At 41.3% G+C, this 17,620-nt stretch overlaps 1 protein-coding gene across 2 annotated transcripts in view; it reads right to left on the reverse strand.

The window, feature by feature from the left end:
• Positions 1 to 1,349: 1,349 nt before the first annotated feature.
• spns2 (SPNS lysolipid transporter 2, sphingosine-1-phosphate) overlaps positions 1,350 to 17,620 on the reverse strand; it is a 61,920-nt gene continuing 45,649 nt past the window's right edge. The window contains exons 9-13 of one of the 2 annotated variants that reach the window (XM_051400329.1): positions 16,243 to 16,308; positions 15,620 to 15,718; positions 12,348 to 12,511; positions 9,809 to 9,845; positions 1,350 to 4,753 (exon numbers count right to left, since the gene is read on the reverse strand). In XM_051400329.1, coding sequence (XP_051256289.1) covers positions 4,739 to 4,753; positions 9,809 to 9,845; positions 12,348 to 12,511; positions 15,620 to 15,718; positions 16,243 to 16,308 — 381 coding nt within the window. In that variant the 3' untranslated portion in view covers positions 1,350 to 4,738. Of the gene's footprint in view, positions 4,754 to 9,798; positions 9,846 to 12,347; positions 12,512 to 15,619; positions 15,719 to 16,242; positions 16,309 to 17,620 lie in introns of both variants that reach the window. The other variant, XM_051400330.1, reaches the window with a different exon arrangement.

Consider the following 17,620-nt stretch of genomic DNA (forward strand, 5'->3'; position numbering starts at 1 on the left):
GCCTGCTTGACTGCACCTGAACAATACAGTAGTTCATTCATGGACTAATTCCTACCTTTCTCTCACTGTGATAAAAATCAAGTCTTTGTAAGCCTCTGCAAAGACGAGGAGAAGAGAAAAAATGGTATCCAGTTCTCAAAAGTGGTCTGTGCATTCATGTAATACCTGTGATTCATCCTTGTGTATCTTCACTGCAATGGAACTGAACAAGTGCATACATTTTACAATAAGGTACAGAAAATACTGGCAACTTTCTAAGAAGTGAGTAAGGAACAAATTATTTACTCTGAATAGTGGACTCTACTATTATAGTAAATAATAATGAGTATGTGCCAGTTATGTTCATGCGAAGTGTAGTCATTTGTGACTGCATGTAGTATACACAAGCATATAGCAAGCAAACAAGACAAATTGCAAACCTGTTATGTAAAGCAATCACAGCATTTTTAAACCCCATTCAGTAGTTCGAACCTTCTAAAATTCCAGTACCATTGTCAAAGTAAACAACTGCCCAGACAGCAACACAAACTGAAGCGTAACCCTTAATTGCAACATTCTCTCAGAAAATGAGACTACCGCTTACCAAAGGTGCTGTTGTGCAGATGGCTTTACTTTACTTACTATTCAAAGGAAGTTCGGTTTATGGTTTTGAGCCAAACTGGGCAATTGCTGTTGAATTTGTAAATAGTGATTAAATCACAAGCTGCCATATTTTAACGGATTTAAATGGTTCATTGTGAATCTGGTCAGCAAGGCCATAAGAAAGCAAGGCCTTAGAAAGTTACATATTAATGCTAATCAATAATAAAAAACAGATGGAGATACTAAGTTAACGAAAGATTAGTTAATGATTAGTTCACAAATATGTTTTTACCAGGTGATTCACAATTAGTTCCTAAATAAGCAGAGACAGCAGGATTTTCTCAAAAAATGTTTCACATTCAGAGCATTCATTCATATTCACATCCATCATATATCTGCCATATACAATACACTTATACTACATCCAAACCAGGTAACCTGTAAGAATATGATTGGAGATCATTCCTGCTCAACACTGAACCCAACTGGAAATGAACAAATGAACTGTTTGTAAGGAACTTACATGTAGACATAGCACAGACATGTAAAGTGCATGATCGCATATAGCTAAATCTAAGGCTCATCTCAGTTACACTGTTCAGTAACACTGAAGACATTCTGTGGCGTGAAAACAATTTTTTAAAATTACAATTGGCAAGACCTATCTTTGCTCTGAACAGAAGCAAATTATCTTATAATAGATCAGGGGAAAGTCATTTAGTGAATAAACAGACATAATGAAGAGAAACAGACACAACACAGTGGCATGAAGTGATTAAATAAGTTTATTTGATTTACAGACATGTACATTTTCTATCAACCCCTGCAAGGGAGCATCACAGTTCAGTTCTAGAATAATATCCTTTGATTTCTCTGACACTTTGCTTGTATTGACTTGCTCTAAAAATAAAAATAACCTCTGTTTTCTGCTCAACATCAGAAAAAGGTTTCTTTATACATGATTCTTGTATGACAAGAAATAGCACATTCTCAATACATCACTTCAGTGATTATTAACATAGAATTACTCAATACAACGGACTTAAACTCCTAAAGGATTGGTGCTAAATCAACTAAATTTGGCAAAGTGAAACTCAATTCATGACCCATCTGACCAGAGCCAACGTCCCTTCTGATGATGACAATATGTCAGCACTTACTGTGAGCATGAAGTGACAGACCCCTGTAACAGAGGCTGTGTGAAGTTGATGCTAGGCTATGGTTCAAATAAATCCCTGAACATTAAGTGTGCAAAATGGTTTGATCAGTTGTCCTTAAAACAAAGAAAAACATTTACAAGAGCTACAAAAATGAATGCAAAAGTACTGCACCCTAGACATGAGACCAAAACGTTTTCTTAAAACCATCACATTGCAGTTCCTTCTGTGTGTAATATATGTGAGATATCCAATTCATGATCACAGTAAACAGGATGAATCTTAGTGATGTAGAAAGGTATTGTGTTGTTTCATTGTGATACAAAAGAATGAATAAACAGGCATTTCTAAACCCAATGACATACAACAAAGTGTAGTATACGCAAACATTAAACTTCCCTTTATAGATTATTCTTCATTATGGTAACAAACAAATAAATACATTGCATCCAAGCCATCATTTACAATATATTAAAGTTACTGCGTGATTTAGCTATATATATCTCTATTGTAGTTATTTAAAAAAAAAACTATAATTTGGTAACATTAAAAACAAAAAGAAAACCAATAAAAGGAAGGTAAGAAGCTTAGTTCATTAAGAAGATGTAGGTGTGTAAACACGTCAGGTTGGACAGAATCACATTCAGAGAGCTCCACGCAGTTGGAGAGAAGCTAAAGCTAATGATCTGGCAACAAGGACACAGCCCACACAGCACCCCACACACAGCCAGTGAGTCACGCTCACACATCAATGCTACAAGAACCACCTCGACGTCTCCCTTTATTCCTCCGCTCAGGTCAATCCATCCTCCTCCTCCTTCTGTGTTTTCTTAAAGGTCTGCAAAAGTGCTTTTTTTCCCCTTTTATGCACTAGTGGCTTCAAGGTTTCACAAAAATTGTATCCGCCAGATAATATACTTAAAAAAAAACTATCCTTCAAGTTAGCTTCTAATTAAGCGTTTGCCTAAATCTTTGTATATACAAGCAACTTTTGCATTACATTTGCAAATACTGTAATTAATGTAAATAGCGATGAATCAAATCCAGGTTTTGTCTATTGTGTACTTCTCTTTTTATGTAAATCTCTATGTCATTCTCTGGCGCAAATTTTGAAGGGAAATCTGTTTATCAGCTCCTGCAGTGACATCTGAGGATGTGCTGGTCTGGTTTCGAAGGGGGATTCCTCGCTTATCCTTTATCAACGATAAGAGCTCGCAATCAGTCTAACCTGCGGGCCAAGAATTTCCTGTTCCTGTCTGGGATTTTGATTTCCCTCAGTATTAACCCGATGACTGTGACTCCAGCTCTCCTCAAAGGTCCTTTTCTTCTAATCATGAAATGGGATATCTACAATTGCGAGGGGGTCTCTTTTCACAATGCCTGTTATTGTAACCAGCGTGGACTGGACTGGAATCCATCATTAAGAAGTGACTCCGTCTCTGTGTGGGTGTTGTGTCCAGAAATTCAAAACCAACCATCAGAGAGCTTCCCCTCTAAAGAGAAAACAAGCTCACTGATAAGGCAGTGTGGATTAAAAGGTTGGTTTCCTCAAAAATGTTCGTATTGCTTCTTGTGTACACAAAAACGCAGGCGTTACTCCTTAAGAGTCAAAAGAGTCGCATTTCATTTACTTTTGGGAAAAGCATGTACATTATAAATTATAAAATACATAGTCCAGTGTCCACTTTAAATTGTCCGGATTGCATCATCATCCTTCTGAAACAATCATAGGCAGTAACCTCCAGTTTCAAATCAAACATCACACAGAAAAATAAAAATAAAAATCACAAGAAAGCTTGTGAAAAATAATGTGCAGAAATGTCTCACCTCTGTCATGTTCTCTGGCACGGTCTATGCTGATTTAAGTGCTAAAAGCTAAAAATAAAAACACATGTGGGGTGGTCAAAAGAAACAGCTGTTGATGTGAAAGCTCCAATTTTTAAGGCTGATTCACTGACCTTTAGACAGTAACACTTTTTGGCTCTTGGTTGATGGCTATGTTTACATGCACAGCAAAACTTTGATCGATCATGAGAATACTGCATCCATCATGTAAACACTGCATTTGCATGTGAAGTTCATGTTATTAATACTGTGAATAACGTGCAGAAAAATCTGATATTAGTCACATTATGGGAGGCTTGTATGAACAGATAAACACTTTGACAGTTATATTCCTGCAGCACATTTTAACGAGTTGCATCCCTTGCTCCACATAACTTGAACTGTCTGTTTACAGGCTCCGAGCGTTGAGAGCCAGGGCAGAATGAATTGTGAAAAATTTGTATAGGAAAAACAGAGACACCAATGGAGCTGCAGTTTAAAAATGACACTGCTTCCTTCTATTGTCTAGCAAATATAAACAGCTTAATTAAACTAATTTCATAGCCAAATGCTGAATTATAGTGTGCATGTAAACATAGTCAGTGATAATGTCATGAGGGTTGTTGGTGGTCAGTGCAAAGTCTGAAGGAATGTAATGATGCTATATATGGCACTTGGTGCAGATTGACAGCCGATGTAGGAGACAGACAGACAGACACGTAAGAGACACACCATTGGACAGACAGGCAGACAGACAGGGCAGGTTCATGGTCAGCATTCAGTAGTATGGCATCGGGAGTCGGAGGGGTCACGGGAGATTTTGCCACCCCATCTCCTCCCTGGAAGGTTCAGTGGATCCTGGCAGACAGAGGTGAGGAGGACACCAGCTGTTGGTCATCCGGCCTCAGTGTGTTGCTGTGCTCCTTCTTGCCGGCCTGTGATTTAGAGGCGTTTCAACGAGGGGCAAGACGCTCCCTCGTTCAAGTTCTGAGCAGCCTCGGAGAACGTGTAAAAAGGAAGAGCAGCAGGAGCCGAGAGGAAGAGGAGGATGATCGCACAAGTGATGGTGAAGAGAACATGGGGCGTTGTTTTAAAGAAGTGGATCTGCTGCCCTCGCTTTTTTTATCTCCATTTTGTCATCCTTATTGGGTTTGGTTGCTCCTTCAGATGGCTCCTCATTTGGTTGTCACCTAAGAGAGAGAGGGAGAGAGAGGGGAGAGGTTAGAGTCTCGCCTCACCACAGGACATTCTCATGTAATTAATGTCGAGGTCGAAAGCTCCTGGGCCATCTGTTAGGACCTTCCTGGTAACGCCTGCACACCACGACCAGCCTGTGACCTAAATATTTTCCTGCACACAGCATACCAACACACAACAGTTTGTTTAATGCAGACCACCGCCCAATCTGTAACAGCACGCTAAAAGCCACAGTAACACACAACCACTGTCTCTCCAGATATGCAGATTGGGGTTTCACATTAGATATTGATGCTATTGTGTTTCTGCCTCAGTGTGCATATCAAATATGTTTCTAAGACTGCACAAAAAGATTAACGAAGGAAAGGGTTTGCTGATGTAAAATAATATGAGTGAGACTTTAAGCAAGCTTTTGTAGAGACTTCATAAATTGGCTAGTCATAGTGTGCCGGTGGTAGAGGTATAAGTATTCTTTATGCACATAAAAGTAGAAATACAGGTCCTGCATTCAAACTCTTACTCAAGTATAAGTACAGATGTATTATCAGCTAAATTTACTTTTAAGTGTAAGTACTCATTATGCAGTTGACTGTCTTCTGTAAGTGTTATATAATAATTATTATTATATGTTAGATTATAAGATTCTCAGTAGTGATGCAAAAAACTGATCATTTTATAATTATGTGTTTTGAATGTAAAATAATAAATACAGAGCACCCTTGGGTGTAAAAAGTACAATATTTCTCACTGAATTATAATGGAGAAGTATATAAATAAGAAAAACGACTTTTATATATTGTTATTTGTTCATGACTCAAATCTTTTCCAACTGCTAAAATACACATAAACAAAACTCATATGTGGGGAAAATGTGTCACCAGAGGGGAAAACTACACTCCAGTTGGAGATTAGACCATTAAGCGCTCATGGTGCCACGCTTGTGATCTCTTCAGATTGGATGAGAGCAATGGCGGTATGTCCCACTGTTTGTTGTGGTCTGTCATTACGGTGCCCTGGATGCTCCAGTACACAAGCTACTATTGCTGCCACAATAGGATTACTGCAGGGAGCTCATGTCTCACACTCTCTAACACACCTACACACATACACACACACACACACACACACACCCCCATAGACCCACAAACACATCCATACATTTACATATACATTCACACTTACGCATACATGCACAAGCAGACACACTGATGAGTTCTGGAAAAACAACAACCATTCATCACACAAACAAGGGTAATAGCTTAAACAGGAGGATTACAGGATTCTCAAAAACAATGAGTTTTGGTTCTGTAGCTACAGATCCAATCCCTTCTGGGATGAACCATTTTCCTCAGTTATTAGTGTCAGTTGTTGCTGTAAACTCTGTGAATTGTTTATGAGCCAAACTAGGAATTAAAATGCTCAAATGCCAGCGTGACATAGAGATAATTAGAGTTGTGAATGCTTTGATATGTGCAAGAATCGCCTGCCTCCTCACAGCTTCACTATTACTGTGCTGGAGACTGTTGGCTTCTCAAGCAAAGGGGAGGTCTGATTGGTCTGGCAAGTGAATAAACTCTAATCAAACCAACTTGTAGTGGTTTTTGGCTGGGAGGATGCAAATCATGACTGAACACGAGTGGGCTGACATTGCTATAGATCTGACTGGCCTCTAATTCAAGGGTGGGTGGAGAAAGCAGTGAATTGTCCAATACACAAGACTAAAGACACCTCCCCTGCAAAGATTTCACAGCCTTTTTGTAAGCGATACAGGTCAGAGCCTAGCTGTACACTGTGTGTGTGTCTATATATGTGTGTGTGGTCTGTGGTCACTTCCCTACCCAACACCATGGACCCACTCAGCACTGCTGACTGAGGATTCAGAGCTTTTGTTGAGTGATAAGAGTGCGAAGTAGGAAAGTATGTGCCTCCAGCCTGCAGCTGTATAAACACTTTTAACAGTTTAAGTTTGGACAGCAGCAACGACATTAGAGTTTTGCCTCGAGATGAGAATTTCCTCCCAGAGTAATATGGGATTGTGGTTACAGAATAAATGGGTGTGAAGCTCCGCTGTCAGAGCTCACGCTGATCTTCTGACAGCCCCGAGCTCGGGGATGTCCTCTGGTTATCATGCAGTGTGGGGTGAATCTGGTCAGCAGAGGCCGGTTCCTCCTGCAGAGGAAGTTAATTGGATCTCAGTGTATCTGATCTCCGTCTGGGATCACATCACCGGCGATTAATAGCTTGCAATGTATAACAGCTTAGGCGATTACTGCCTCGCTTCATCCTCATTTATTCAGCGGTCGTCTTTTCTCTCCTCCTCTAAATTCCTCTCCTTCACTTCCACTCCTTGTCAGAGCCAAACACTTTTTTCTGTAATCTAAATATTCCCGGGCACCCGGTTAGCTCAGTCGGTAGAGCTGGCGACCCATATACTGCAGTGGCCTGGGTTCGAATCCGACCTGCAGCCCTTTGCTGCGTGTCATCCCCTCTCTCTACCCACCTTTCCTGTCTGTCTTCAGCTGTCTCTGTCAAATAAAGGCATAAAGGCCAAACCCCCCCCCCAAAAAAAAAAAATATTCCCCCTGATCTACCACAGCAGTGCACAATAGCACCATATATCTTTTTTCAAACTCCCTATGGTTCAGCATGTTGCGCGACTGGGAACAGAGGTCAGAGTGAGTATGAAGGGTGAACAGAGAGCGGCTGAACTGTGAACTGCATTGATCTGTGAGTCAGACCCAAGGGAGGCAATATTGCCTGTCACTGATTGGATTATCCTTCCAAACAAATGTTGAAAATCAATCACAGAATCACAGAGCGCCTCAGTGGTTCACTTAAAACAGAAATGATCAGTTCACAGGCTTATTCAACTCTGACCTCATGTAGGTATAATCACTGTTCTCTATAATTAGCCCCTTTTGACAGCAGGAACAAAATGCTTTAGCTGCTGTGTGACAGAGAACTGATGAAACCCTCAGGCTGAAAGCATAAACTGCCACTGAAACCTGATATGTGCGGCAGCAATGTGGGAGCCTTTCATGTCACCTGTCATTAGCTGTGCATGCTAATGTCACCCTGCCAATAGTAATGACACTGCAGTGCTTACAGTAAAAGACCATACTGGTAGTTTTGCATATTATAGCCCATTAGCTATAATAGGCAATAATATTAAACTGTGTGTATTTGATATTTCTGCCGACTATTTTCCAAAGCATACCATGACTTTTCAGATTGATTTCCTGCCTTCAAGATAGCCATTGCCCCCCGTTCATCAGTGCACAATTCAAATCAAATTGCAGAGTTTTCAAAGTTACTAGTGATTGATAATCCATCATTCTTTTACTCCAAGTTAGACAAGTTATGTGGGGATACAAGTGTTTGGAACATTCAAGCACACTTGTTGCAGTTAAGTGTTATCTAATAACAATACAAGAAACAACAAAATCAAAGCATCTATGTTTGTTCATTGTTTGACCTCTGAGACAATGTCTCCCAAATGATCAACCTTATTCTATACTAACAGTACAGTAGTTTTAGTAGAGTAGTAGTTCTATATTTTTTTCCTAAAATGTGTCTGTCACATGAAGGTGGGGCTACAGCTGCATTTTATTGTCCAATTTCATATTGTAATACAATACAGCCTTGAACAAGGAGACAATAAAGCGGGACCTTGAACCTCAAATGCAATGCTTTTCATCAGCCGATGAAATGTCAGATTCCAAAGTGCCTTTGAATGTACAAAAGAGGGACATTTTTACACTGGTTGTCACTGACTTATGATAGATAGATAGTCCACCAGGATGCCACTGAAAGTTATCTGTTATTCTAAACTAAAATGAATGGAGACTAAAGATTATCTGGAAGGTAAAAATAAACCACAAAATGTAAATGAGGGCTTGAGAAAATAGTCAGCAATTGTATAAAGTGTTTTTGTGGTTAGCAGGATCATCCTGTCTTCCGCCTGCTGGAATTTGTACCTTCAAACAGTTTTTCCACTAAGTCGACTGTTCAAATACTGCAGGGAGTTGCAACTGGCAGAATCACACTGCCACCTGAACTGAACTCTACTCGTTCTGTAAGAAATCCTACATACCACGATTTCCTGGTTTTCACAAGCTGGAAAACTCAAATTAGAGCACTGATTACAGCACACCTTTGTTGACATATTTCACTCCTTGCAAACTGATTTGCGTTTTTTTTAGGAAAGCCACTGCAAAATATAAAAGGAAAGGATTTGTTTTTCATACAGTCATCCCTCTTTTTATGACATACTCCATTTCACGCTAAAGACACCCACAGAGCATTATTGGGAGGGGTGATAATAAATAAAGCCCTATATACATACATTCACAAGTATTCTGACAAATGTTTAGAAGACAAATAAACCCAGACAGGGTCACAAAGAAATGATTAAGAAGGGGTAAAACCTTGACCTTTTGACTGAACATGATAACCTTTACAAATAAGTCACAACAGATTCCTTGTCCTTCTAGTCAGTGAGTCAGAGTTTAATCTTGTTTTTCTTTACCGGCAACTACAGTAGCTCCCCATTGTCTACACTGCAGAGTTGGCTGGTGGGCTGCCAATTATTGTGTTGTTTCTTTGCTCAGTTAATAATTACAGAGGTTTTGCACCATGTGTATGAGTCTGATAAAGGCAGGAAGGCAGCTTAGGTCTTGATAAGATGCCAGATAGTTGGTCAAATAACCACCACTTCAAGAATGCCAGGACAATCCCTGAGCACAATGGGACGGAAAATGGATTATAGATCAGTCATTTGTGCATCATCTTGTGTATCACCGTCATAAATCTTTAGATAGCCTCAGGTCAAAGTCCTGAAAAATATTGTTGTCAGATCTCTGTGCCTCCGAATGAAAGGAGCTCTTCATGATGCCCGTCAGATAATGAGAAGAGAGCCCTATAAATGTTAATGTTCCAAGACTGTCTCTTTGTTATCAACCACTTAAACTGATCGTAGAACTGCTGATGTGAAAAGCACTTAAGTGTAAAAGCATCTTTAGGAGAAAAGGCAATTTACCTGGTCATACCTTGACTGAGGAGGGAGGTCGCGTCAGCTGGCTCAACCTGAGGAGAGAGGAATAGTTTCAAAAGTTAAGGATGTGCAAAAACTTTCAGTCCACATTCAACATTTACTGCTTTCTTTTTCTGAATCATCTCTCTCTTTCCACCAATCCCCCCCCCAATTTCACTCACTAACTGTCTTCCTAGCTGTCTTTCAGTCATCACTATCTGCTTTTCTAATCCTCCAGACTGCAGTGCTCAGCCTGCCTCACTGAATCTGCACTGTCAATGCACACTGGCATGGCAGATGAGACGGTTCTGCTCTCACACATCACTAAGTGTAAAGCTTAACTGTGTGAATGTGTGTGTTGGGGGGTGGGGGGGTGGCAGGGGGGCACGCACTGAACCTGATCTATAAATGGCAACCCTGCAGCCAAAAAAAGCTAACAACCTAGAAATAATAAAGCACTCTTTAAGGCTGGAAATAGAAAGGCGCGCTCCAGTGAGTAACTTGTTCGGTTCCGCGCCTTTTATAAATAGCGCTGAGTATCTGAGGACACACTCAAAGGAGGGAAAAAACAGCAGCAAAGCGCTCTGTAAAGTCAGGGAATTTATAAATCAAGGGCTTTATAGCGTGAATGGAATCTATAAATATCGCAGTCATGAAACAACACTGGTTGTACAAAGTTGTCAATGTTGTCCCAGAGGTGCTGTTTGCAGCTTACATAAGAACAGCTGCTTTTTAAGTTTGAAGTTTTTCTACATTGAGATGTTTCGTGTAAATCTGTACACTTCTGTAGTATACTATGTGAGGTATGCAATGGTATGTTTGCTGTATATATATACCGGCATGTAATCTGACAAGCAGGTGTATGATTAACCCATCTATGTAAGCAAAAGTGGAAGTGAAAGAGGACAAGTTGAAGTTGAACTTTGTAATAAGGTAGATTAATAATTTAATTTAAGTGCACACTTTATTTTTTATTACCATTTAATAATGACTCAACATTTGACAGTGATAAACTCTGACTCTTTATACTCCCATAATGGCTTCATTAAAGACTCAATAGCCAATAGATTTTTTACAACCTGGCAACACAAATGTTGTTCTTTTTCATGGCTTATAACTGATGTATAAAACATTAGTGAATTATTAATTAATGATTATGAAGAGGCTAGTTCTGTAGTTAACTTACAAACCCTTTATAAAGGGTGACAAAACTGTATTAGCTTTGAAAAGTAGCAATATAAAATAATATTACGTCTATGTTAAGGTTCATGTTTGTGGAAAATCATGCAGGAACAACCTTCCAATGCCTCCAAGTGTCTCTGTTTCATATCTGAGACTTGTTTCACTCCATCTGTTGCTATATTAGCTTTGCCCTACAGCGTGTAGTGTAAAAGTCGAGGGGTTGTGGTTAGATAAAGTTTGAGTGAACATGTGCCATTTGCCCTTAGTGTGCAATAATGTGGTCAAATAGCTTAAACCACAGCTATTGGTCTGACGGCAAGAGTGTGACTTTTCTTTTAGTCATTGTTCCACATTTCTTCCCTTTTTGTCCCTGGACCAGGCCCAAAAGGAAGCCACAGCACGGCTTAGTGGTTCCTTTGCAAAGACCCCTTTAAAACTGTACAATAACATTACACAGAGGAAATATTAACGGCTTGGATGTTTGAGCTTGACCCCAGGAGTAAATCCACTGAAATGTGAAGCTGACAGTTTCCACATTTGTTTTGCAAATTTTAAGTTGTCCTCTATTTGATTGCACATAGGCCTATACTAGTTAAGTTGTACTAAAATCTCTCACATCTCTCTTTATGGCGTGGGAACAACCAGCTACCAACTCCACAGGGTGAAGACAAGGCATGTGCAGACAAACGTCAGACATCAGACTGCCATCCTGTCTAAAAATGTCCCTCATCTTCAACAGGAAGGAAGTCATTTCTGAGAGCGCTGGCACCAGGGGAGTAAGTCAATGTGATAAAAAGTCGGAAAAAATAGTTAAAAAGAAACAAGAAGTCACGTCTCAAAGAGGATGAGTGTGTTTGTTTTAGCCTTTTAAGGCCATGACCGACTACCGTGCCCTGTGGGTGCACATCGTTGGTGTTTGAAAGAGGAAAATATGAATGCAGGAATAAGAGGGGCGGTAGCTGGTAAAAGTCTAAGTAAGCACACTTTAACAAATTGATGGCTAGAACAGCTTGTGTCAGCTCCGGAGCACTTTTGGCTGACTGGGACATTCTATTGGCTCGAGAGCCTTTCTGAGTCTTGCAGGGTTGGCACCATTGTTGGCATCGCTGGGCAGCTTGTCCCTGACACATGTCAAACCCCAGCATCAGGGTTAAAGAGTATAGCATTGTCCAGATAAAGTCCTTAACCCTCTTTGTGTTTATATGGCGCTGGTGTTATTGCCACTTCTTCAGTGCCTTGCACTGAGGTGGTGTGTTTGGGTTTTTGGAGTCAGTGGAGGACATCTCAAGCAAGTATTAAATATTTAAAGAATGAATGACTAAATAATAAATGAAATAATGATGAGTTATTCAAACAATGTCTGAGTCACTTACTGTTTCTCAGCCTTCTCCCTGTCATCCAGGAAAAACAGTGCAGTGGCCAGGAAAAACATGCCCCCCAGGACGATGATAAAGGGACAGAGCATGAGGGCATAGCCCAGACTGAGGAACCGCCACAGCGCTGATGTAGCGTAGCTCTGCTGAAGGGCGTCGGAGATCTGCACCCGGGCGTAGCAGCACAAACACACAATGACACGCACACACCCACATGCCCAACCACCACACATACGCACACAGACAAAGACAAAAGAGAAGAAAAATTTTATTCAAACTAATCATCCAGCAAAAGTTCTTAAAATATCCTGTCACGCTCTGACACACTCACACTGAAAGCTTTCTGCATGTTTCATCATAGCAACAGATGAAACAGACACACAGCATGATGTAATACCTCCTGTTTTTGTTTTAAGCGAGGCAGGATTTCACAGCTAATAGCTCATATAGCTGTTGAAGGCTTGAGCAACACTCGTGTTCAGTCTGTCATGTGTGACGCTGAGGAAAACAACAGCTGGAGAACAGTGGGTGTGAAGTGACCATTTCTGCCTCCTAGTGTCACTCATAAGGCAGCTCTCAAACACAAATACATCACCGTACTGACAATCGTGACGAAGAGGAGACTGCTGATGGTCGCTTTTAGTAGATTGTGTGGATGTATGCGCAGCAGGAAAATAAAGGGGGCTTCTCGTCTTCATGTGAGTGAGAGTCTGAGTGGCCATAGGTCACCCTGGCTGAAGCACATTGATTAAATGTTAGCGTCAGCAGAATGAGATTCTCTACAGGGAGAGCTGGAGAACTGCTGACAGGAGGATGTCTGAGGGAGCGTGCAGTATGTGCATTTGCAAGGTGCGTTAGTACACACGTGCATATGAGGAGTGAAGATGGTGGAAGAAAATTAATAAAATACACGTGCATGACAAAAGCTGATGTATGTCCAGCAGCTGTGTGTGTGGTCAGTGCACAGCTATTTTGTCAGGTATAGTAAATTGCCTGCAACTTGCAGAGTGCAGCTTAGCTAAAAATACATAGCAAACTGCTGCATGTCTAATTATCAAGCTAGAAAGAATTTCTTGGGAGATCGCAGAGAGATTGTTCCCAGCGTTCCCTTGCCACCCACTCTGCCTGTGGCCATGTCCTACTCATACAGTATAGGAGTCCATTATGTGTTTCTCTGGGGATTCTAATGTGACATCTGCCTGGTCTATGTGCTGATGGAGTGGGATCTTGGCTGGAGCTCGGGAGAATCTCAGATGTACTAAAGCATTTTTTTTATCAAGAAGTGGCGGTTGTGTGGCACCAATATCTGCAGGCATTCCCACAAAAGGCAACTATGGCGCACTGGGAATCCCACATTGATTTGTAGAGATGAGTACATCATCTGCAGGTCTGTTTTGCACACATGTCAAAACCCAATTGTGCACCAAAAGGACTGACTCACTCGCTCACTTTCTCCTGTGGTTGCTTAGCAATAACCAGCAGTCTGTTTTTCTTGAGATTCTCTACTTTGCTCATTCACAGGATTTGTGCCAGTCTGCATGGGTGAGTGTATATCTGCCCGCGCTCTGTGTGTGCGTCACGACGAGTCCCTCACACTCGCATGCTAAACCTCAGTTCAGGAACTGAGGCAGTGAGTGGTGACGCACTTGGAGCATTCTGGGCCTCGCTGGTCGGGGGTTTGTGGAGGAGTGAGAAACCCCCGGACATTCAGTATGTCACTCAGAGGAGAGTCGTGACCCGGAGGCAGGATGGAGAACCTGGGTGACTGTCTGGGTAACTTTGGCTGGCAGTGTGTGTGTGTGTGTGTGCTGGGCCGCATTATTCTGACGTGTGGAGTTTGTTGGAACTTTACCAGAGCAGTTGTTTTGAAAAGCCTAGTTAAAACTAAAGGTATTCATTATCAATTAATCCCAAAACCCAAAGATATCTAATTAACAATCATAGGAAACCAGCAAATGTTTCTCATTTTTGTTTGATTAAATGCTTAATCAGTTATCAAATGCTATCAGCTGTTTTTCTGTGGATGGAATTAATGCTTTAATCGACTTATCTTTTCAGGACTGGTTGATCCTGACTGAGTCACACAATACTTCAAAGTACTGTATCTCCAAATGTGTCAGTAGGAGGTTTGTATAATATAAGATGACACTGGTTTTTATTTGATCTGCAGAAACAATACAGCGGCAGTCTTTGAGCCGGATTCTGTTTCCCAGAATTAAGCCAGTTTTGTTTGGTCTTTTGAGGAGCTTGTCAGTACTTGGAGATGACTTACTGCTCCTTTTATCTGGCATTGACAAGAGTTTAACATTTCCATTTAAGGAACAGAAAAAAAACAAGACACTTTCAATGCAACTCGACAGACAGCTGCGTCTGTTGCCAGCCCGTCAGGCCCCGACAGAGGATCTTGAGGATCAGTTTGATTCACTAATCAAAGACTTCCACTGCCTTTGTTAACATGACCTAGGCTGTGAGCCAGAGGCACGACAATGAAATGTAATGTAAACACATAACACTGGTGCTATTCTTTCCCAGCACCAAAGTACATTCTAAATACAGATGTTAAAAGTTAAACATTAGGATATGAAGTGTAGATTGTGACATGCAGCACAGTTGCAATGTTACTATAGCATGTTTTGTCCTTGTGAAAGAGCCCATTATTCCTTGCTTCCTGTATCAAATGAGGCATACAGAATATGTACATCCAAGGAGTTACTATTTAACTTCAGAAATGCTCTTTCTCTATTTGGAATGAAAAGAATGCAGCTTGACAGTCTGAGGTGGATCCTGTTTCACACTCCATTGAACAGCGAGCAGTACTTGTATTCTGGCCTCCTGGATGCTATTATTTGGGTGTATGCGTGCAGTTTGGGTGATGGGGGGTTGGGTGAGTGACTGTGACCTTGAGAGGCCCAGTAAGAACCACTCTCTCAGCTCCTCACCAATCAAATACAGTAACACTGGCCCCTCCTGGGAACCATGAGATTTACTAGAAAACGCCAGTGACAGCCTGGAGAGCAGTGGTGCAATCACAACTCTGTTCACCAGCTCTCCTGAGACGTGTGCTAAAAGCTCCTCTTGTGCCTCACTTTGCACTGGCCCACTTAAAGCAAGAGCTGAACTGGTATCTGAATACACCATGCGTATGAATGGGACACTCACAGATTCGCTGAAGCGATATGTTCCAGCTGGGAATTACAACCTAGGGTAAATCTTAAATATATTGGCCCTCACACCCTGACCACCACACATAACTGCCGTTGGGAGAGTCTTACCAGGCCTATCAGGTATGGACTTCCTGCATCACCCAGGAGATGAGAGGTGAAGCTCTGAAAGGCGACTGCCGTTGCTCTCCGCGTGGGGATAACGACAAACTGTCCAGAGATAGAGACAGAAACAGGGGGTGAAAAATACATGAGATTGTGTGAGGTAATGAAGAGACAGAGGTAGAAAGATTCACTCAGCCAGCTAAAAACAACTCTTGCAGTCTTCAATTATGTACGCAGAGCCCACCTCATTGGGTCAGAACACCCCTGGCGGACCTGTCAGTCACTGTAAAAATGTCAGCAATGGCCTTTGTCTGTCTCTACATACTCACCACAGTCTCCATTCTTATTACAAATTAAGGAGCTGGTCGGTACACTCACCTTACTGAAAGTCTCATTTCAGTTCATTCAACCTCCTCTTTTTTCACGTTTAGATACCAAAACATACATCAGGAAAGGGCTCACCTCTATTTGTTTCCATGAGCAAAGTATAAATCAGTGCTGACAGTAATGATCAGCCCCACTCACACATTTCACAACTCAAAACTCTGTCTAATTGGATGACTGCTATTCTGTATTGTTTGTTGCATTTCCAGTGACCCAATGGATAAGTATAGGTTCTTAGCACTTACCATTAAAATGTCTGCTGTTATGGCCCAGTTCAGGAAAAGTAGCGTCTCTCCTATAAAGATGCAAACCTAAATAAAAAAAGAAAATAAATAGTCTAACTAAGCCAATTTCCACTGCACACAAAGACTGGTAACAAGACATGAAGCCAAAAGAGGAGGATGCAGATATTTCTACTGTGTGTGGGAATCCACTGCTGAATGAAAGTGCTTTGGTTGCTGTGGTTTAAAAACATGTTATTATGCTGTGGCCCAATTATATGCGGAGGTGCAGGCCTTCATTTTGGTCCCATTGAGCCGGGTATTTAGCTTACGAGCCGAAAAACAGCACAGGATGATAAGGTTTGTTTATTCTCGTCACAGCCGTATATTCAATGCGGAGACATTTTAACACTTCCTAAGTTAAGATCCAGCTGCAAGATTTTAATTTATATCCTACTTCTGGATGGGTGGAACAGAAAATGTAAACCTTAAATAACACAGTGGAATTAACATACAGCGCACTAAAAGCACATGAAGGCTACTGTATGTACACGGGCTGGTAGCAGCTGGTGTTCCTATTTGGCCACTTTCTTAAAAACAGACCCAGAGGGATTTAGTTCCAGCAGAATCTTGTGTGTCTGTATTGACTGGTTTCGTCTGGCACGGTTTAACACAGCCAGTTTGACGTGTGTTTCCTGCTGGGGAATAACCCTTCTGCCAGTGTGCCAGACCTACAGTACAGTACAGAGAGCTACAGAAGGAGTCTGACTGTGGAGATGTAGACAAGTCTGCTCTGAGAACTGTGAACCAGACACCATGACCGACATGTTTCCTCCTAGAAAACAGAAGCCCGCCTTTACTCAGATTAGCTGCCTGTTGACGAGACAACAGCTGCGAGGGGTCACTCGGCCTCGACAGAGCTGCACCGACCGTTACAGCCACGTCACGCCTTATAATGTGACACATCTGTCATCGCTTCGCCGTGAAACCTGAGTTGATCACTTACAAATCCTGCTGTACTGTACAATGATTTAACTTTGTACCGTAGTGAGAAGAAGTGAAGTCACACGTTTGAAGTTGAATGGATTAAACTATTCCTGTTGTATGTTTTTGTACAACCAAATACGATAAATCTGGTGTCATAAAAAGCCCTTTAGTTTCACGCAACATCTAAAATTGAGTTGGACAAATCTGTAATCATGTAATTTATATGGATAGTGCTGCCCCTCAGGTCTAATTGGCTGAGTCATGCCTCTGTCAAACACCTGATGAATGTGCACCTTTGAACTAACGGAAGTTCATATCCATTTTAATTCATTAAATCAAAATCACTTATATCACTTATACAAGTAATTATTTGCCATTTAGGACCTACTTTCAGCATCGGTCGGAGAACTTCAGT

Source organism: Dicentrarchus labrax, unplaced genomic scaffold (assembly GCF_905237075.1).
Source record: "Dicentrarchus labrax unplaced genomic scaffold, dlabrax2021, whole genome shotgun sequence".
NCBI lineage: Eukaryota > Metazoa > Chordata > Actinopteri > Moronidae > Dicentrarchus > Dicentrarchus labrax.